At 40.8% G+C, this 22887-nt stretch overlaps 1 protein-coding gene across 1 annotated transcript in view; it reads right to left on the bottom strand.

Annotated features, from left to right (window-relative positions):
- Positions 1–22887, bottom strand: part of LOC127584581 (heparan-alpha-glucosaminide N-acetyltransferase-like) — a 146521-nt gene that overhangs the window by 19728 nt on the left and 103906 nt on the right. The window contains 1 exon segment of the mRNA XM_052041356.1: positions 6520–6597. Within this exon segment, the coding sequence (XP_051897316.1) occupies positions 6520–6597 (78 nt within the window).

Genomic DNA, 22887 nt, shown 5'->3' with positions numbered 1-22887 from the left:
AAACTGTCCATTCACCTCCGGAACCTGAAAATGATCAGTATGTAAGTCGCCATTTCAATGTATTTATTGCACCCTTGTGGCTTTGGTAATCTAGTGGACAAAAAGGTAATGAATTCTTTCCTGGCCTGCCATCGGATGTACACTTCTTTGTAAGTACCACTGAGACAGCACAATTTTCAATGAATCTCAGATGGATTCAATGCACAAGTTAAAGCGTTCTGTGTAGACATAGGAAATGCTCCGGAGGCAGGTTATAAATCATTACATCATCACTTTCTGAAAATTGGCTTCATCAATTTAAGGGAACGGATCTCAACCAGCCACCCATTAACTTTTGGAACATGGGAGTCCTTGTTTATGTATAGATAAACAGAGAAAGGTTGATTTTAAAAAATCCTACTGTCCGTGATTCATCCAAAGCTGTGGTGATTTGAACCGCATATGATGTGAGGGGCTGCACATCTTTGTATAATGGATAGAGGACTCGGTGCTTCTGAAACAAAGTGACAGAAGACTGCAGTTTGTCACAGAACGTGATGGGGATTTTCATCCGGCAGATGAGAAAGAATCAGACTCTGCAATATCACCAGCATGGGCTGCAAGTCTGCACAGTACATAACCTAAGTTGATACTCCTGTGCAGCATCAAAAGGGTGCTGTATTTTCCAAAGCACAGTTCTGGTGGTCTAGTGGACAGTAATGAGCCCAAGGTTCTATTCCAAGAGCAGCAGGGAGTTCTACAGCTTTCCCACCTAAACTGGTGGTTCATCTCACCATTATTAGTGAGATCGTGTTGTGGAGAAACTGGCTTAATGATTAAATGTTTAATAGTTCACTAACATATTTCATTTGGGTATGATTATTCTTATATAAATGTTATTTTATCTTTATTTCAACCACTCACTGATACATTGAAAGATAGTTAGCTATTTGAACTAACAACCAAAGGTACTTAAGTGATTACAAAAATACCTGCATTGTACAAAGCTGAATCTCTGCAAAGTTGGGAAGGGAGCCAGGTGTGCACCAGGGCTGGGGGTTGGGAATGGGGCTGTGTATGTGCCTGGAGGTGAGGGTTAGGAACAGAGGCAGATGTGTGGCCAGAAGTGGGCGTCTAGAATGGGGCTGGGGGGGGGGGGGGGGGGGGGGGTGCTGCCAGAGCAACAGGTTGGAGCCAGGGTGTCAGGACTGTGAGGATTTTAGAGGTGGGCAAACTAACCGGTTCCCCACCCATCTCCTTTCCAGAAGCAGACTGGACGTCTCTGGAATGCTCTACCCTAAGCATCATTGCAATATATAGACAAAGAGTAGTTGGTGACATTTTACAACTTTTAAGGCATAATAAGCCATAAATTTTATGATTTTTTTTCCTACTAAATTAAACATGATAATGTCTGTCCTTTTAACGGACAATTTTGCAAAATTAGGCTTTTACTTCCCACTCATAACCAGATGTTTTGTATTGGTTCTATCTTATATGTCACTTAATTTCCATTTAACAATTGATTCCCATTTATTCCTTATACATCTCAAAATAACAAGTTAGGAAAATATCAACAAAGAAACTAAAAGAAGCTGACCTTTACAGTTAATTTATTCCCTCTTTCAAAAAGCCACAAAGTACTTTGCATGCAATGATCTACTTTGAAGTGCTTGACTGTTGCTCTTCAGGCCATCACAGAGGGAAACCACAAAGATCAGATGAATGAATTAAGAGTTATTGTGTTATTGGGGATGCTGGATAAGGAATGACTTTTATTTCTGGTCCATTAGTGCTATGGGATCTTTAACCCCCAAGGACAGGCTAATGGGACCTCAGTTTAGCATCTCATCCAAAGGGTGGCATCCTGACTTTGCACCACCCTCTCTGCTCTGCACCAAACCATTAACTGAGATTACTCAAACCTTCCTACATAATGAAGGTAATAATCCAAACGTGTCCCCCATAATTTCTAACACACCAATGGAGTCATCATTCCAACAACTTCAGAGAAATTTTGTTTTATAGCATTATTGTTAAGGTAGATTATGAACACCAAGCCTAAAGAGAATTGGCAGGGATGAGTATGACCAAACACTTGGTCAAGTAAGTGTTTTCAAGTTATTGAGTCTCTTAAAATGAGGAGAAGGTGGTATCCGCACTAAGAGAAGCAATTCAAAGAAAGGCAACGTGACAGCTAGTTTGTACACATTACTCCAAATAGCAATGAAATAAACGGTTAGCACAGCAGCTGTGGAAGTTAAAGTCAGTTAATTAAATAACATAAATAAATGAACTTTTTTAAAGAAAGCTAGCCTTCTTACAGCAACCATGCAGCTACGTAACTATCGTAAAACTCACTAAATTAACTGATATCATTCAAGGAGGGAAATCTGCCATCCTTATTCAGTCTGGCCTACTCATGACTCCAGACCCACAACAATGTGGTTGACTGTAAAACTGCCCTCTGAAACTAGCAATCCATTCAGTTTTATTATAACTACTCATACACTGGAGGAAAATATTTCATCCTATAATACCCTTGGGATCTTTAATATCTACCTGAGAGGGCAGACGTAGCATCTGTTTAATGCTTCATCCAAAAGACATCACTTTCAGCATTGCAGTGTGTCTTCAGTACTGGCCTATCAGCCTAAGTTATGTAAAGTGGGATTTGAATCCACGTACTGCTGACTCAGAGGCAATAGCACCAACCACTGAGGTACAGCAGACATAATACATATGAAGATACAGCCGACACAACTATGGGAGGAAGCTCCCTGAGACTCAAACATATGGGATTTCGATAGGTCCCAGTCTGACACTCTACGGTGGCCAGGATAGAGGAACCATGAGTTTGAGGAAATAGGAATCTTTTAAATTTTGGGTCACGACTGTAACTCCATTTCTCTTCGAACTTGGTGGGGTTTTCATTTTGCATGTTTTATTTCTTTCTGTTCCTCTTCTCTCATTTGTTGTGCTTCATTCCACAAACAGGCAGCTGTGCATTTCAGTGCTCAGAGAGCCATAAGAACAATTAATGACTACCGATCACTCTTTTTGCTGGATATTTCAGTCCACTCCACTGTGGTCACTACACAGTGGGCCTGTGACTATTTAGACAATGGGCCTGCTATTGCAAACTCTAGTGGAGTCTTGGGCCCTGCTGTATGAACATTGCACATTTCAGGGATTGAGGCCATATTTCATATATTTTTCATATTTTCTTATGATATCTTTTATTGTGCTGCACTTGGAGTATTGTGTGAAATTCCGGTTGCCCTATTCCAGGAGGGATGTAGAGGCTTTGGAGAGGGTGCAGAAGAGGTTTACCATGACACTGCCTGGATTAGAAGGTCGATAAGGAGAGGTTCGACAAACTTGGATTGTTTTCTCTGCAGTGTTGGAGGCTGAGGGGAGACCTGAAAGAAGTTTATAAAATTATGAGAGGCATAGTTAGGACAGACAGGGTGAATCTTTCACCCCAGGGCAGAAATGTTCTTCACTAGAGGGCAAAGCTTTAAGATGAGAGGGGGAAGATTTAAAGGAGATGTGTGGGGCAGGTTTTTTTACATAGAGGGTGGTGGGTACTGGGAATGTGTTGCCGGGGGTGGTGGTGGAGGCAGATATGAGGGTGATGTTTAAGAGGCTTTTGGATAAGCATATCAATATGCAGGGAATAGAGGGATATGGATCATGTGCAGGCAGAAGGGATTAGTTTAATTTGGCATCATGTTCGGCACAGACATCGTTAGCCAAGGGGCCTGTTCCTGTGCTGTACTGTCCTATGTTCTATAAAAGGACGACATTTTGGCTCATTGAGTCTCCCCTGTTCTTCAACTAATTTTCCCTGTACCCTACTCTCTCCACATTCCCAACAACTCCCCGCAGATTCTACCACTCATTCACACCAGGGACAATTCACAGGGATAGTGTGCAAACTCCACACTGACAGCAACTGGAGATCAGGCTTGAAGCTGGGTCGTTAGAGCTGCGAGGCAGCAGTTCTATTAGCTGGGTCATGGGGGGGAGAGGGTCAACAGTTATGGGCCTGACTGGGGCCCAAGGTCAGGTCTGATTTGTGATCAGGTAAGGAGCCGCAGGAAGAGGGTAGGGTTAGCAACTGGTTAGGAGCCCTGAGAGAGGTGGGATTCAGGTACCCATCAGTGACCATGGGGGACAGCTGGGTCTGGGACCTCAAGGGGAATTCAGTGCCACAGGAAGAGAGATTCTAAGACTTCAAGTTATGGGATTTTAAATAAAGAGAGAAATGCTAGAAATCGTCAACAGGTCACGCTGCATCCAAGGCGGGAAAAAGAGAGTCAATGCTTCAGGTCAAAGACCATTCATCAGAATTGGAAAGGAGACAAAAGAAGCTTGTTGAGCTGCAGGGAGGGTGCAACTCAACACCCTCCCCGTTGAGTTGGGGAAGGGTAAAAATACAGTGACTTGGGGATAAGCTGCAAACAAGGTTACCTGATCAATGAGTGAATGGGAGTAGTTAGAGAGTGAGAACATCAACAGAACATAGACAAAATGATGTAGGAGTGCAAAATGCAGAGCAGGAAGACATGCCCGGCCGGTTAGACTGGGCATGTCCTCTCCTACAAAGGAGAAAATGAAGGGAAAAAAGAGAGCTAATATCACAGATGGATGATTGAAAGAGACAGAGAAATCAGGTTACCTGAAGTTGTAGAATCCAATAATAATCCCTGCATGCTACAACATACCCAGGCAGAAGATGGGCTTCTGTTCCTCAAGCTTGTGTTAGGGCTAGTGGTAACAGTTTCAGTCCTACCCGAGCAAACTCCCTCAAACTTTTTTCTGGTACATGGATGACTGCATTGGTGCTGCCTCCTGCACTCATGCAGAACTCGACAATTTCACTGGAGACACAAGAGACTGTAGATGCTGGAATCTAGAGCAAAAAAAAATCTACTGGAGGAACTCAGCGGGTCGAGCAGCATCTGCGAGGGGAAAGGAATTGTCGACGTTTTGGGTCAAAACCCTGCATCAGGACTCCAACCCGGGATCCAAACACCCTTTCTAGGTGAAGCAGCGATTCACTTGCACTTCTTCCAATCTAGTGTATCGTATTTGGTTTTTCACAATGTTGTCTCCTGTATATTGGAGAAACCAAACACAGATTGGGCGATCGCTTTGCAGAACACCTCCATTCAGACTGCAGGGGCAACGCTGAGCTTTCTATTGCCTGCCAGTTTAATTCTCCATCCCACTCCTACTCTGACCTATTGGTTGGTGACCTCCTACACTGTCACAATGAGGCCCAGCACAAGCTTGAGGAACAGCACCTCATCTTCCGTTTGGGCACTTTGCAGCCTTCTGGACTCGATATTGAATTCTACAACTTCAGGTAGCCTGATTTCTCTGTCAATGTTAGTCATCATGATATTAGCTCAGTTTGTTTTACACTTCTCTTTTTTCATTTTTCTTCTCTGGGAGCGGAGGACATGCCTTCCTGATCTGCATCTCACACTACTACATTCCTTTGTCTTTTTTTTTACTCTCTCATTCACTTACTGAGCAGATAACCTTGTTCACAGCTTATCCCTGCGGTCAGCCCAGTTTTAGCCTATCAGAAGCATCCCCACCTCACCACCCTCCCTGCAGTTTAACAAGCTTCCTTTGTCTCCTTCTCAGTCTTCGACCTGAAACATTAACTCTGTTTCTCTTACCACACATATGGCCTGACCTGCTGAGTATTTCCAACGTTTTCTGTTCTTATTTTAGAGTTTCAGCAACCGCAGTCTTTGTGATTTTCACTTACAAGCATGGGATTTACCTTGGAAAGGTTCCAGGCTGGCACACTACTGTGGAGCTGGTTGTCCATGCAGTGCCCAACAATAGAGACACAAGAGACTGCAGATGCTGGAATATGGAGCAACAAACAATCTGCTGGAAGAATTCAGCAGTTTGAGCTGCATCTGTGGGTGGAAAGGAATTGCCAATGTTTCGGGTCAAAACCCTGATTTCGACCCAAACTTTTGGCAATTCCTTTCCTCCCACAGATGCTGCTCAAACCGCTGAGTTCTTCCAGCAGATTGTTTGTTGCCAACAATAGTTGCCCCCAGCACAATATGGCCTAGCTGCCTCACCGTCCTCCAAAGGAGGGTTACAGAGGGAACAGAGTAATTTAACATGAATAAATTGCTACCCAATTTAATTTCTGGGCCTCTCTGTCTCAAAATAGCCAGCGAGAAATGTTAATGTTCTAGATATTGAAGAAGAGCATTAGCAACGTCCACATTGATTCTCTGCCGACTTTACTTTTTTATTGGCATAAAAACAGCTCAGAGCGGTTTTTGAGCCAAGACTGCATAGAGAAGGGTAACAACAGAGTTAGCATATTCACATTAAATTCTTTTGCTGGTCATTTTGACAAATGCACGAACTCATTTATTTCCAATAGTCTGAAGTTTGTAAAAATCTTAGCAAATTCTGTTCTCTTCAGCAGGACAATCAACTTGACCTCATTGCCTTTGAAAATTATTTGTTCTGGGTGCAGCCTACTTCACTTACCAATAAAACGGTCCAGATCAGAAACCGCTTGAGGATGCTGAAATGATTAGGACAATACACAAGAATGATCTTTCCAGCCTATGAAGAGATTGGGAAAAAAGAACAAATCAGTGATTTTAGGCAGCAGAGGAATCAGGAATCGGAACGTCTTGAAGGAAGGAAGATGCTGAATATTAAAGCACTGTCGTTTGACTGCTGAAATTTTGATGTAGCCTGAACGTACAGGAGGACATTTTCTTGTTTTGGAGAAACACCGATACAGCTGTGTTAACTTATGATTCATCGCCTTCAGTACCAACATCCAGACCAGTTGATGATACAACCAACAGGTGAGTGGGATATAGTGTGATTAACAATTTTCCTTTTGCAACCTAGACTCTAACCCCATTCCATCCAAGCTGCTTCTGGGCCATGACTATTAATTATCCAAAGCAAAATTAATTTGGTTGTTCCAAGCTCTCAGTAATTAGTGGCCACAATTTCTTCATGGTACATACAATTTAGCTATAGCTTATCAAACCCATGGCAGTGTAGTCTGTGTATGGTTGTTCATTCATCGTCATGGAGTCAATGTCATGGAATTCTATATTTAATGCAACAGTAGAAAGACCAACACATTTTTCAGAGTAAGGCTCCAACAGATCCAAAGACATAGATGGGTCTCTTATGGAACTTTAATCTGTGTACGAGTGGGACTCTTTTCATGGCCTCTTCACCATCTGAATCTATTGGTAAGTAAGTGACATCTGAATGAAAAATTCCTTTAGCGGAACCTGGAGAGCAAGAGTTCTACTCCGGCCTATTCAATTCTAATTCTGGTCCTCTGCTGCCTCAGTTAACCCACACCACTACTACCAACTTGCTCCTACCACCACCACCACTCCCCCTCCATCACCACCTCCTCCAACCAACTCATTGCTGCTGTAGCTCCTCCTTCCAAGCTGCCTGGTCAGTCCTCCCGTAACATCAGATGGGCACATAACACTTGAGGTTAATTACTTAATTTAAATGAAGGGATTTTGCTAATCCTTATAGAGTTTAGTAATGATTCATTAGGAACAATTACAAGGTGAAGATTAGGAAACGGAATAAACGAGAAGAGGTGATGTACAACTGGTTTACAATCTCCACATCAATCCAATTATTGCATTCAAAATCACATTGCTCCTTTAATATGATCCTCAGTTATAATTTTATGGGGTTTTTCTTTGTCTAGCTCTGGGCTTCGTGCCAATGTACTCCATGTCATTGGCGTGTGCAGATTTTCACACTACAGGATTAATGATTGTGACGTCAATACTGCAAGCTTATTGAGAAATAATTAGCAGTTGATTAACAAGAGAATCCATGGCAGAATATAATAAATTCTTAATTGCTTATCCAACTTTAGTCTAACACTCCAGGAGATGTTGGACTGGGGTACTAATGCTCATTTACTTTCTCCTTTAGTGACTTTTTAATAATCATACTGCAAGCTTTTGGAAAGGGGAATTTTGTTCCTTCTTTTGTGTCCAATGAATGCATTCAGCTGGATAGTCTCCATCTGATGCCAAGCAAAGAGTGAGCTCCTATCTCAATACTTCCTCGGAGTATGCAGATAAATGACAACCATTGTTTTGTAGGAAAATGCAACAGCCACTTTGCATACTGTAACCCCCCTCCCAAAACAAAAACAGCCAGTGAACAAAATGATCCAATAATCTATTTTTGTATGGTCTTGGTTGAGGTGGGAATGTTGCCCAAGATACCAAGAGATTTCCTTGGGTCTTCTTGATAAAATGCCATGGGATCTTCACCATCCACCTGAACCAGATGAGGCCTTGGTTTTACACTTTATCTGCAAAATATAATTAGCAATGCCTCTCTCCTTCAATGCCAGTCCTGTTTACAGCACAACTTCACAAAAGGGCTGGAACTACAATCTTCTGACATTAAGGTTGGAGTAGGTATCTGCCTTAGAAAAATCAAAGAGGAATACAGTATTGTAAATGAAAACCAAAAAAAAAACAAGATTAGAAATAAAACGAGAAAATTTTGGGGACATTTAGCAGGTCAGGCAGCATATGTAAAGAAAGAAAGTGCCAAGATTTCAGGTCAATGACTCCTCTGAGAGTTTACACCATTTTCAGTTTTTATTGCAACATTCTTAACATGTTTATGATGATTTTCACTTTGTAGTATTTCTACCAAAAGAGTGAAATTCAATTTAAGCAACCTATGTAATTGTAATGTTCCTACCTGCAGCAAGCAGCCTATGTTTTGCTTAAGTACTCATTACTGGATCAACGTGGTGCATTGATTTCCCACAATAGCACTCACATCCTGCAACTGTGCAGTTGTTTAATCGTACACAGCCAAAATCCACAAATAAAATACTTTTGTATCTACACGTATGAATTAAAGGCTCCAATATAAACTACCATTCATCATTTCTGAGATAAAGATCAATAATTAAAATGATAGTGTGAAAGGGAATCTCTTTTAATTGAAGACTTTATGTCTTTACAACACAAAAGATTCTTCAAGACAGGGTTTAGTTCACACTGTACAAACCAGATAGATGTAGTAGTACAACACCCACAATAGATCTGTGCTGGTTCTTCATCACTCCACCATGCATATATGCATGAATATGTGGCTTGAGCAGTGATGCAGGAGGGAGAGTTTCAGATTCCTGGGGCATTGGAACCAGTTCTGGAGGAGGTGGGACCAGTACAAACAGGACGGTCTACAGCTGGGCACGACGGGGATCAATGTCCTATGGGAATTGTTTGCTAATGCTTTTGGAGAGTGTTTAAACCAATATGGCAGGGGGATGGGAATCCATGCAGAAAGACAGAGGGAAGCAAAGCAGAGATCAGAGCAAAAGTTAGAAAAGAGAAAAATAAGAGTGGAGTACAGAAAAGTCAAACACAAATGTTATTAGATTCTGAAAGGACGATGAGTGTAAGGGCACTTTATCTGAATGCCCTTAGTATTCGAAACAAGGTCAGTGCACTTGTGGGACAAATCAGTACAAAGGGGTGTTATTTAGTGGCCATTACAGAAACGTGGTTGCAGGGTGGAGATGAGTGGGAATTAAATATTCAGGGATATCAGGTAATACAGAAGGATGGGCAGGAAGGTAGAGGAGGTGGGGTAGCGCTCTTAATTAAGGATGAGACCGGGGCGATAGTGGGAGACAAGATAAGGTCTAAGGAGCAGAACGTTGAGTCCATCTGGGTAGAGATTAGGAATAGTAAAGGGAAAAAATCACTGGTGGGAGTTGTCTATAGGCCACTGAATGATAACATTACAGTGGCACAGGCAATACACCGAGAAACATTTGATGCATGTAAGAATGGAATGGCAGTTGTCATGGGGGAACTTTAACTTCCACATAGATTGGGCAAATCAAGTCGGTCGAGGCAGTCTTGAGGAGGACTTCATAGAATGCATCCGTGTTAGCTTTCTTGAACAGCATGTTAGTGAACCTACAAGGGAAAATGCTATCTTAGGTCTGGTCCCGTGCAATGAGACAGGTAAAATTAATGATCTTGTAGTTAGGGATCCTCTTGGAAAGAGTGATCATAATATGATTGAATTTCTCATACAAATGGAGGGTGTAATAGTTCGAACTAAAACCAGTGTATTATGCCTAAACAAGGGAGACTACAATGGAATGAGGGAGGAGCTGGCTAGTGTAGACTGGAAACACAGGCCATTTGGTGGGACAGTTGAGGAACAGTGGAAGACTTTCAAAGAGATTTTTCACGGTGCTCAACAGAAGTATATTCCAGTTAAAAGCAAGGACAGTAAGGGTGGGGAGAGCCAGCCTTGGATAACTAAGGAAATAAAAGAAGGCATCAAGCTAAAAGCTCATGCATACAAAGTCACCAAGAGTAGTTGGAAACTGGAAGATTGGGAAAACTTTAAAAAGCAACAAAGAATCACTAAGCAAGCAATAAGGAAAGGGAAGATAGATTATGAAAGTAAACTAGCATAAAATATAAAAACAGATAGTAAAAGATTTTATAATTATATAAAGTGGAAAAGGGTGGCTAAAGTGAACGTAGGTCCCTTGGAAGATGAGAAGGGGGAATTAATATTGGATGATGTGGAAATGGCCGAGGCCTTTAATGACTATCTTGTGTCAGTCTTCATGGTGGAGGACACGTCTAACATGCCAAAGGGAGATGTTATGGATGTGATGGGAGGTGAGGACCTCGATACAATCACTGTCACTACAGAGGTAGTGATGAACAAACCAATTGGGATAAATGGGTGTTTCTCTGGTTGGCAGTCAGTGGTGAGTGGGGTGCCACAGGGGTCGGTGCTGGGCCTGCAACTGTTCACGATATACATTAACGATTTGGAAGAGGGGACCGAATGTAGCATCTCTAAGTTTGCTGAAGATACTAAATTGAGTGGAAAAACAAATTGTGTAGAGGATGTGGAGAGTGTGCAGAGGGACATAGATGGGTTAAGTGAGTGGGCAAGGGTCTGACAGATGGAGTACAATGTTGGTAAATGCGAGGTCATTCACTTTGGAAGGAAAGATAGAACAGATTATTATTTAAATGGTGAAAAATTACAGCATGCTGTTGTGCAGAAGGACTTGGGAGTGCCTGTGCATGAATCGCAAAAGGTTGGTTTGCTGGTGCAATGGGTTATCAATAAGGCAAATGGAATGTTGGCCTTCATTGCTAGAGGGATCGAATTTAAGAGCAAGGAGGTTATGCTGCAACTGTACAGGGTACTGGTGAGGCCACACCTGGAGTACTGCGTGCATTTCTGGTCTCCTTACTTGAGGAAGGATATACTGGCTTTGGAGGTGGTGCAGAGGAGGTTCACCAGGTTGATTCTGCAGATGCAGGGGTTAGCCTTTGAGGAGAGATTGAGTCGCCTGGGACTATACTCACTGGAATTCAGAAGAATGAGAGTGGATCTTACAGAAACATAAAATTATGAAAGGGATAGATAAGATAGAGGCAGGAAGGTTGTTTCCACTGGTAGGTGAGACTAGAATTAGGGGATATCGCCTCAAGATTTGAGGGAATAGATTGGGGATGGAGATGAGGAGAAACAGCTTTTACCAGGTAGTTGTGAGTCTGTGGAATTCTCCGCCCAGGGAAGCAGTAGAGGGTACCTCATTAAATATATTTAAGACACAGCTAGATGGATTTTTGCACAGTAGGGGAATGAAGGGTTATGGGGAAAAGGCAGGTAGATGGATCTGAGTCCACGGACAGATCAGCCATGATCTTATTGAATGGTGGAGCAGGCTCGACAGACCAGATGGCCTACTCCTGCTCCTATTTCTTATGTTCTTATGCATCACACATGAGCTTGCATGTGGAAGAAACTGACTCAATGGATAAGACTGACCCACTGTCAGTGAAGCTCCAGTTTTGGCTCACTCAGATGTGCAACCACATGATAGTATTGTGAGGTTGTACGTTGTCCAACTTTGTGCAAATCCTACTTTAGTATCACCCCTACTAAGCCACACAACATCTTCCATGCTATAACCTTCCCAGATACCTGTGTTCCCACAAGGTGAATCTCCCATTTTAATCACTCTGCTATGGGTGACCATGCTTTAATGCCAAGACCCTAAACCCTGGAATGCTTTTTTAAACTTTTTACCCCTCTCTCTCTTCTGTTAAAACTCCCTTTAAAATCTACTTTTTTGGTTCAGGTATTTGGTTATCTGCCCTACCAATGCCAAAAGCACTTAAATATTCTTTTACAATTCTCCTATGCAGACTTTGGGATGTTTGGCTATGATAAAGGAATGAAATAGAATATAAACTGTTTATATTACTGGTTGGGCCTTTACTGGAGCAATATTTCTCTTGCCATTCTGTTGGCTACCAAGGAGATGGTGCCACCAAAGCTTCATTTTACAAAATTTGAAGAAGAGCATTATTTTCAATATTAGTTGTTTCAGTTAATTGTTGTGGTATAAGAAAATATACCTTAAAAATAAGAAATATAACAATTATCTGTTAGATTTTTAGCCTTTTCTGCTCATGCATCAGAATGCACTGAAGGAAAATGGCCTCAGGATTCCTCAATGTATGTGAAGAGTATGGCTAGAGCTTAGACAGCTGTATTTGGATAAGTTACCAGAGATGCCACCTGCTGACTGTCCATCAAGGAACAACCTACCTATATGGGCATTGGCTTGCAGGATTATCTCTAGCCAACTGGGAAGCATTGATAATTCCAGACTCTTCATCCAGGCTCCACTGCTGAGATGGACTGTCTGGTCAGTCATCAAAAGCTCCCTGTAGCCAGAGATGTTCAGTTTAGTTATTGGATCAAAGAGTCCTCAACAGGTGCTGAACTGATTCCAAGCTCCTATTGCTAGATGTTGGAGCCATTTTTTTCATGTTTTATGTTTTCTCATCACATAGGAGGCCATTTGGTCCACCAAGTCTATTCTGGCTCTCACTGTATTCCCATCAGTCCTATTCCCCCAGTGATTTCCCACCATCAAAAATACCTATATGAGGCGCTGCTCAAGAAGGCAACATCTATCATCAAAGATCTCCACTATCTGACCAATCCAACTTCTCGCAACTACCATAGGGCAGAAGGTACAGAAGCCTGAAGTCCCAACCACCAGGTTCAAGAATAGTTACTTCCCTTCAACCATTCGGTTCTTGAACGAACCAGCACAATCCTAATCACTACTTCAGTATAGCAACTATTACCACCTTGACTACTTTGCACCACAATGGAATTTGTTTGCTTTTGTTCTAATTGTGTTCTTTCTTCTATAATTTATGTTTAATTTATGTCTTTCTTGTGAATGCTGCTTATATGATGCTGTGTCTGTGATGTTGCTGCAAGTAAGTGTTTCATTGCACATGTACTTGTGCATGTGATAATAAGCTCGACTTTGACTTTGGTCACAGGGAAAACATCCAAGCTCCACACAAATAACACCCGAGGTCAGGATTGAACCAGGTTGCTGGAGCTATTGAGACAACAGCACTAACCACTACAGCACTTCACCACCCAGTGACCTGGTTTAGCTCCCTCATGAGCCAATTAACATGCGAACATTAAAGTTGCCATTCACAGTTTGAGGCTGTGAATAGTTCCCTCAACTATCATTTAACAGATCAGAGAAAAGAAATTCAAACTGAACACCCGAGCTCTCACCCACACCAAACTGAGCGAACCACCAAGCTCCCGTAATTATTTTATTTGAACACTCTGGATATGAATTCCATCACGTGCTCACCAGTGCAAGATTTATCTTTATGCTAAAGTGAAGTGAGCAAGTGAATCAAGGGTTGCCTTGTTCAGAAATGAAATTTCTCATCAAACACATGGTGAAATGAGAAAAGATGTGAGTATAATATGAAAGTTTTTCCCATTAGTTTTTCATTTATTTCCTTCGAGGAATTAAGCTGCTGGCAATGCAGATTGTACGTGGGCCTCAGAGTGAAAGCTTGTGAGGCTAAAATGTCTTTTCTGAACTTGTACTCAAACAATGATTTCCCCTGTGGAGTTGTATTGGAATCAAGATCAACTGTAGTCTTCAAATGAAGTGAGATTACACTTCTGGGTTTAAATAATGTAGAACAGGCATGTAAATCTACTTCCATGCTATACATTCTGACCTTAAGAGTTTTGTAGTCAGTGGATGCACTGATAGACTGAGCCATGGTACAATGATCTAAGATTAAGGTTTGTAAAATACTTTCACCTATAACACGACAGAGACTGCACATGGGAAAATAATTAATTGACTGTAAAACACATTGGGACATTCTGAAAAGATGTGAAAGTTACCATGTGAAAGGATGTGTAAGTTCCTTTTCACAGATACAAAATATTATGTCCATTGTTTAACATTAAGGAAATCACTGAGATTGGGAAGTAGACACCAACTCTGACCAATGTCTGATAAAAATACAGTAAAAATTATCTCAAGGACAGGTATTGCCAAGAGTAATCCACCAGATTCTCCTGGTAAAACTGTTCAAACTTCTTCTGCTTGGGACTTTTATAACCATTAGGATAAAAAGATCTTTTTTTTCATCATGTTTCTTAGCTTTAATCAATTAAAACATTTCCAAAGTAAACCCTACTAAGTCAACCACAGGCAAAGAAAAGCAACAAGGCCCTCAATGAGTCATGTATCGAAGCATTACAGGAATTTAAAAAGGTCAGTTATTTTCAAACATCCAGTTCATAGGTTCAATTACATTAATTAATCCTAAATGATATTAAACTACAGTGCACTTCAGCATTTAAATATCGTCCAAAAAGATGCCATAACAACAGCTGTTGTATATAGATGGGCTGCTTCAGCTTTTTGTTATGCCTACAGAGATTTTCCTCTAAGACATTGCAGAAGTGATATTCTGTCTATGAAGGATCATAATATAACACAAAGCAAGCTGAATGAACTGATTCACTCACTTTCTCAATATGAACATACCCATTGATGGTATCTGTGTTGCCGAGGTTTGAAGGTAAGGCTGTGGGTTGAAGCCCCACTTCAGAAACTGAGTGGGTAATGTGGGTTGACACTACAATACAGAGGGAGCACAGTATTGTCAGAAGTGTCATGCTTAACACAAGACATTTTACCACTATCTATTGTGGATCAGGGAAACATTAAAGACCCACTGTTTTCTTTTGATGTCCCACATTTGCTGCTCAACTAATATCACCTAAAAAAATGCTTGTCCATCTCAGTACTATGTGACATAATGTTAGTGCAGAATTACAGAGTGAGTGCAGAAGGGGACATTCAGCACATTGTCTCCACATCAGCTCTTTGAGAGAGCTGTCCCGTCCCCTGCTCTTTCCCCAGAGTTCATGTAAAAAAAGTCACCGCACAATTCTGCACTGAGGTAAAAGTTGTATTACTGTATTAATGGTCAGAAGTTCAAATAATTCAGAACCTGTCCAATTAAAAGCAGTCTTCAAAATAAATTTCATTTGTTTTTGGAAGCAGACTGGAATAAATTCAAGCAATGTGCAAAGGTCCCAAAGGATGCAGTACTGCCAGAGGTTTCTTATTATTCCACATCCAGGGTGGGCTAGAATGCTGCTGATTCATTTGGTTGAGGTATCCATTGCTGACTGAAAATAGAAGTGTTGTCTTTGATCTAGGCAAAGTACAATGGAAAATTAATATTCCTAATGAATGTTGTAGTGTTGAATAGGTATTGTGAGTGAAAGGTGGATTGACAGGTCATGCACTCTGCCGCGACGAAGGTGAGTTTTCTAAACCTGTGTGTTCCAGTAAGTGATGGCGAAGGTAAGAACAGCACATGGTCACCAGCTGTTGGTAAGGCCAGACCCGATCATCAATCACAGAACATTTCACCACCAAGCATCAAAATTTCCAAAGCAAGTCACAACAGCATGAAAAGCATTCATTTCATTAAGCTTCTTTATAACAGGGTGCTGATTGACAAATTTCAGCTTTCTAATAGGATGGCTACTTCTAAGAACTTCCCTGTTAATGGCTCCAGAGCCCAGCTGCTCTGCTGTTTGAATGTATTTAAAAATTGTTGGAAGGATGGTTTCAAAACTCTGGATATATCAGAAACCATAATCTAACAAAGTTACAACATATTGCAAATTCATATTGCATTTTTCACTTGCATGTTATTTTTTGGGGTGGGAAGCAATTACTCGTTAATGTTACTAATGGTGTAAATCATTCAGGCAAAATCTAGGGCAATAAATACAGGACTTAGTTAGTTTGTAAAAGCAAGGTAACTGGATTACTAACAGGCCAACTGCTCTGATTCCTGCTCATGTGGTGACACAATCTGGATCCTATAAAACTACATGCTATGTGTTTGCATATATCTATTTATTAGGTGGACATTATAGACGCCACAATAACATACAAGTCCTCCCCAACTTACGAACACCTGACTGTGTACAGCCCCTACATATGAATGAGCATTTGGGAGGCTGACGGGATGGATTTGCCGACTGCTGCAGGACTGCAGGCATCTTCTGCCGTGTGGGAATTCGGTTCGCAAATGCATTTCTGACCTGCGAACTGTCCAGCTTATGAACAGTTCATAGGAAAGGAACCCAGCTGTAACCTGGAAAGGACCTGTACTGTAGAAATATTGATGTGGAGCAATACAGCAAAAGAGACCAACTGGGACAGTGAGTCTGCAAAGGCTCCTTCCAGCAAATCCATCCCGCCAGTCTCCCAAATGCTCGTTCGTAAGTACGGGCTGTACATAAGTCTAGTGTTCCTAAGCTGGGGAGGACCTGTATATTACTGTGGCATCTCGAAGTTAGTCCCACTATCTTGAATTATTTTCTTTTTCAAGTATTTATCTCCCATTGATGTTCCAACCTACATTGCTTCGTCAACCAAAACCAGAAAAACAGCTCAAATTCTTTGCTATTTGTCAAGCCTTGTTGTAGAACATTTACATTCATAACAAAAAAATTCAAAGTACCTCTTTGTACAAAAATACTTACAATATTTTTGAAACTCCCAAAGCTCCTATTTACTTTTCCCTAGCAGTAACTGATTTAATTGTCACCTCAGCAGCAAAGAAATATTTTCCATAATTATCCTCACTCATTCATCATTCCCTCTGCAATTACGTGATTGAATATAATCAAACACGGTTGAATCAAGGTATAATTTAATACATTATTTACTACTGTTGTGTAGTGTTATTTCACCTCTTAAGGGTTTTCTTCTGATCAACGAGAACCATACTGATGGATGTTAAAGATACATTTAATAGAAACAAGAATGAAAGAATGTGTTCTCAGTAATTAACAATCAGTAACAAAACTGAAACAATGTGTGCCTGAGATACGGTACCTGGTTGAGAGAAGATAATTTTATTAACATGTAATTAATTACCAGAGCAAGGTCCACGCTGATTACAACAGGAACTAAATAAACTAAGATGCAATAAATAACTCCTTCAAACAAAAATTAAACTGAAGAAAAACTTTAGAATAAGAAACTTAAATAACCTCATGTGTCCCATTTTTGTTTAAATCCTGTAGTTATTGAGGATTTCAGCCAGTGTGTGATGATTGGATAATTCCACTGTTGGTCAAGTTTGGTGACCATGCTGCTGTAAGTGACTGTTGTGATTGTTTTTGTTTACACAGAATGTATATCTAATTATCTTTTACTCACTGCATTTGCTGGAGAAGTTACCTTGCTTTTTCCCGGAGAAGATGTGTACTTTGTTTCTCTGCTCCTTACCCAACTGCTAACTAAGTAGCTTGCTCTGTTATTCACCACACCCATCTCCTCTTCACAGGCAGATGACACCACAGTGACAATAATTACGGTGGTATTCATTATTCCTCATTTAAAAGGCAATAAAATTGTGCTGGTGTACAATTTGATCCTAACTATTTAAAGAACATAAAACATTAAGGTCTCAACTTCTGCACTGACTTTTGTAATAGGAATAATTTAATTCAGTTTAGCACCTGACTGTGACTACTCAGAAAAATACACAAGTCCTTTATCATAATGAACTAATTTGAAGTCATCTTGTTGTCCTACACCTACATGGATAACTACGTCTCCCTCCAGCAGGAGTGAGGTAAGTGACCACTTAGTCTGCTTGGGTGTTAATAGTTATCAGAAAAATGTTGGCAACAATACAGCAAGAACTCCTTTCTATCTCCAAATGAAGTTGTAGGACCATCAGTGTTGAGAGCATGGGATTTTGGCTTTGGACAGGTACAACAGTGTAGCATTCCATCAATGTCACCAGTGAAAGCGTCAGGATGGATAACAGTTGTGAGGGATTCGAACTCAGATCCCTCCGATAATTTAATAGCAATGATCCAAGAATGAATTCCACCACATCAAATCATTTAAAACATCACAAAGCATTTCAATTGACTCTGAAAGATAGTGATGCCTATTATGTAGGCAAGCACTCTAATGTTTCAATTAGACACAAGATAAAGCTTCCAGTGCAACAACTAAAAAGTCTGATTTCTAACTATGGTAATGCAGTTTAAAAAGCTTGTATACAAGGAATTGAAATCTAACAGCTTTGTATCTTCAGTGTCATGGAGCTGATGGATGCAATGTGAAATAGTTCACCCTTTAGTGAGCTCAGACATGAATATAGAAAATCTGTGATATCCAATGTTACAAATTTCTAAATATATTGGAATTGAAATTGGAATTGTTTGTCATTGTCACTTGTACTGAAATACAGTGAAAAACTTGTCTTGCATATCTTTCATACAGATCAATTCATTACACAGTGCATTGAGATAGTACAAGGTAAAACAATAACAGAATGCAGAATAAAGTGTTAGTTACAGAGAAAGTGCAGTGCAGGTAGACCATGAGGTGCAAGGTCATAACGAGGTAGATTGTGAGGTCAAGAGTCCATTTTATCATACTAGGGAACTGTTCAATAGTCTTATAACAGTGGGATGGAAGCTGTCCTTGAACCTGGTGGTATATGCTTTCAGGGTTTTGCATCTTCTGCCCAATGGGAGAGGGGAGAAGAGAGAATCCTGGGTGGGTGGGGTCTTTGATTATGCTGGCTGCTTTACTGAGGCAGTGAGAAGTATAGACAGAATCTATGGAGGGGAGGCTGGTTTCTGTGAGTTCTGTCCACAACTCTCTGAAGTTCCTTGTGGTCCCGGACTTGCCATACCTAGCCATGATGCGTCCATAAAAATCAGTAAGGGTCAAAGGGAACATGCCAAATTTCTTTAGCCTCCTGAGGAAGTGGAGGCGATGGTGAGCTTTCTTGGCCATGGCGTCTAAGTGGTTGGACTAGGACAGGCTATTGGTGATGTTCACTCCTAGGAACTTGAAGCTCTCAACCCTCTTGACCTCAGCACTGTTGACGTAGACAGGAGCATGTGCACCGCCCCCCTTCCTCGTCAATGACCAGCTCTTTTGTTTTGATGACATTGAGGGAAAGGTTGTTGTCATGATACCATGCCACTAAGCTCTCTACCTCCTTCCTGTACTTCAACTCATCATTATTTGAGATACGGCCCACTACGGTGGTATCATCTGCAAACTTGTAGATAGAGCTAGAGCAGAATCTGGCCATGCAGTCATGAGTATATAGGGAGTAGAGTAGGGGGCTGAGGACGCAGACTTGTGTCCCAGGTCTCGGAGTTTGGTGACGAGTTTGCTTGGAATTATAGTATTGAAGGCAGAGCTGTAGTCAATAAACAATAGTCTAACATTGGTGTCTTTACTATCCAGATGCTCCAGAGATGAGTTTAGGGCCAGGGAGATGCCGTCTGCTGTCTTGAAGCACTTCATGATGGTGGATGTCAGAGCCACCAGGCAGTAGTCATTAAGGCACGTTATCTTGTTTTTCTTAGGTACTAGGATGATAGTGGTTATCTTAAAGCAGGTGGGAACCTCAGATTGAAGCAGGGAGAGGTTAAAAATGTCTGCAAATACCCCCATCAGATGATCAGCACAGGATCTAAGGACAAGGCCAGGGACACGATCTGGGCCAGATACTTTCTGTGGGTTCATTCGCCAAAAGACTGATCTTATGTCCTCAACGGTGACTATGGGTTCTGGTGGATTAGAGGCTGTTGGGGTGGATGGTGACATCCCAATCCCCTTTTGTTCAAAATGTGCACAGAATGCGTTAAGCTCATCTGGAAGGGATGCGCTGTTGTTGACGATGCTGCCCGACTTCATTTTGTAGCCTATTATAGCATGTAAACCCTGCCACAAGTGACGGCTGGTCTGGGACTCGATTTTGGACTGGTATTGTCTCTTGGCATCTCTGATAGCTTTACGGAGGTCGTATCTCGATTTCTTACAAAGGTCAGGGTCACCTGATTTGAATGCTACAGTCCTGGACTTCAGTCAGGAGTGGATCTCCTGGTTCATCCATGGTTTTTGGTTTGGGAACACCCGGATTGTCCTCTTTGGTACACAGGCTTTGATTAACAACACTTAAGCCTGCAGACTCTTGGAAAAACTCTGTTCCACTTGAGTCATAAGCATAAACAAGAATATCTGAACTAGCAACAGCCAAAAAAAAACTTGTATCCTTGTGATTGTAGCATCTTGCTATTGTCATGGATCTTAAATGGTACAGTTTCTTGATCTTTATCACATGAAAACACTGAATTCCCTGTATTTCTTCACTTTCAGGTTGCTGAAATCCAATGGAACCCTAAAAAGGACACTTAATGTTGCTGCTCAGCAACTGGGAGCAATTAAATTCTTGAAAATTCACTCAACAGGGTGGAAGCAGTCATATACAGTGCATAAAGACTGACATGGATGGATTGACTTACTTCTGGCATGTAAATACCATGTAATGGTATGTATTCACCCACATCGTTTATAGCTACAGGCTAACTGTGCAAATTGTCATTCTGACCTCCTGAATAACACCTACAGCACGGAAAGAGACCAAGGTGGATTAACTGGTCATTCATCTCATTGTTTGCAGAACGTAGATTGTCTACACTATAAGGTTGTATAAATTGTGTGAACAATTTGAGATGTTTTGAAGTGATAAAATGGTATATAAATGAAAGCATCACCGTTGTTTGCAGTTGGCAGGAGATTAGTTGTAAGAAACACAAGGTTATCTGGTTTTCAAAGTAACGTTCAAATGCGAACGGTATGGAGAAGATAACCTTAAATTCTCTTGTAAGATTCACTGGTTGTTGCAGTTACAATGTCTGGAGCACAGATCTTCCAATGCAAAGTGCTGTTAACTGTTCCTAAATGGCCCATCTCCCATAGGTAAATATATTATTTTTCTTCTTATGACAACTGATTGAAAGCCTTTTAGCGAAGACTGTGTATCTGTCTCTTTAAATTGTGTTGTGGAATTCTCCCTTGCATGCTTCTCTCCATATTCCGGATGATGTACAGGGAATTCACAATCAGAGCGAGTGACATCAGAAGGCAGCTGGACCCAATTGGGAGTTTTGTGTAGACAGCATAGCTGCTAATGCAAGTCAGGTGGAAATACGATACATTCCAAGGAACATTTTCCTTTGCCTTTTCACACAGCTGTGTAGACTTCAAGGTGACCATTACTAAATTTGGTCAATTTAATTAAATGAAGTATCGATGGTTAGCTGCCAATTAATTCTCAAAAGCTAAGTATTCTATTTTACCCATTTTAAGACTAAACTTCCTTTCCAACTTCTTAAGCATGTGTGGTTTTTGCATACAGGAAAAAAAGGAAGACTTCTCTTGCAGGAATTATTTGTGATTCCTGGCAAAACAAAAACAAGTGTACAGTGCAGATCAGAAAGCCCACAGGAAACTTAAAAGCATAAACAGGATTGTGACACCTTAACAAAACCAAACTAGCTGACAAAACTAGTCACCAAGTTCCAACAGCAGAATTAACTCTGTTTAAGGGCTGTGTGTAATTTCTATCCTGATGTGTTCCACATGCATTGATAGAGCTGTGTACATGCATCTGTAAGGAGTTTGTTTCTCTATTGCTTTCCTAAAGGCACCAATTACTTAAGATAGACTAAGTGTGGATTTTTAAGAAAATTGATGGAAGACGTTACTGGGAACAAATAGTAGTTTGCATAATGCAAATCTATACATTTCATGCTATATTTGTAAGTGAGGAGCATTTGGGTGTGATAAAGTACCATATAAATCTGTGCCTTTCACGAATGATGCACTGCAGAGTTCTTGTTTTTGCTACCTTTGAAATTGTTTTTAATTCTATCACGACAATTGTAGTGATTTTTCACTACAGTTCCATGATGCTCTATTGTCATTGCAGCCCAGAAACTCATGGGGTTATGGCAAGAAGAATTTCGTGCTCAGAATATCTCTACAGAAGGATCAAGAATTTTTCGCAAGTAGTGCGATAAATATCAGTGTTTTAAGATACTATTTAAAAGTATTTTGTATGAATCTAGATTAGATCAGATTAGTTTAGTTTATTGACATATACACCAGGATGAAATGAAATTCCTTGTTTGCATGAATCTGTATGGAAAAGTTGTACTTATATCGTGACATATCATATTTCTCAAACTTCACAAAGTGTATTTGTCTAGAAATTCATTCCCCATCAGTGGCACTAAATGTGCCATTTTATCACCTCATTGCATTATATTATAGTTCCAATTGTCATTCCATTGAAGTTGATGGGATGAAGGTAGGGAACGCACTGTTGCAACTACAGGACACGCATCACACAACTGATGGATGAATTTCTAAGCAAATGCTAACTACATTGAAATACAGTGGCTGTTGCTATGTTAAGAAATGTGGAAGCCATTGTGCACTCAACAAGATCCCACAAAAAGCAATGAAGTAATTAATCAATTATTATGTTTTACCTAATGTTGTTTGCAGAATCGTACACAGGACACCTGTAGATCTTTTAGCTCTGCTTCAAA

Source organism: Pristis pectinata, chromosome 30 (assembly GCF_009764475.1).
Source record: "Pristis pectinata isolate sPriPec2 chromosome 30, sPriPec2.1.pri, whole genome shotgun sequence".
Lineage (NCBI taxonomy): Eukaryota > Metazoa > Chordata > Chondrichthyes > Rhinopristiformes > Pristidae > Pristis > Pristis pectinata.
Note: the sequence above shows the minus strand (reverse complement) of the source record. Positions and strands in the feature narration are given on the sequence as shown.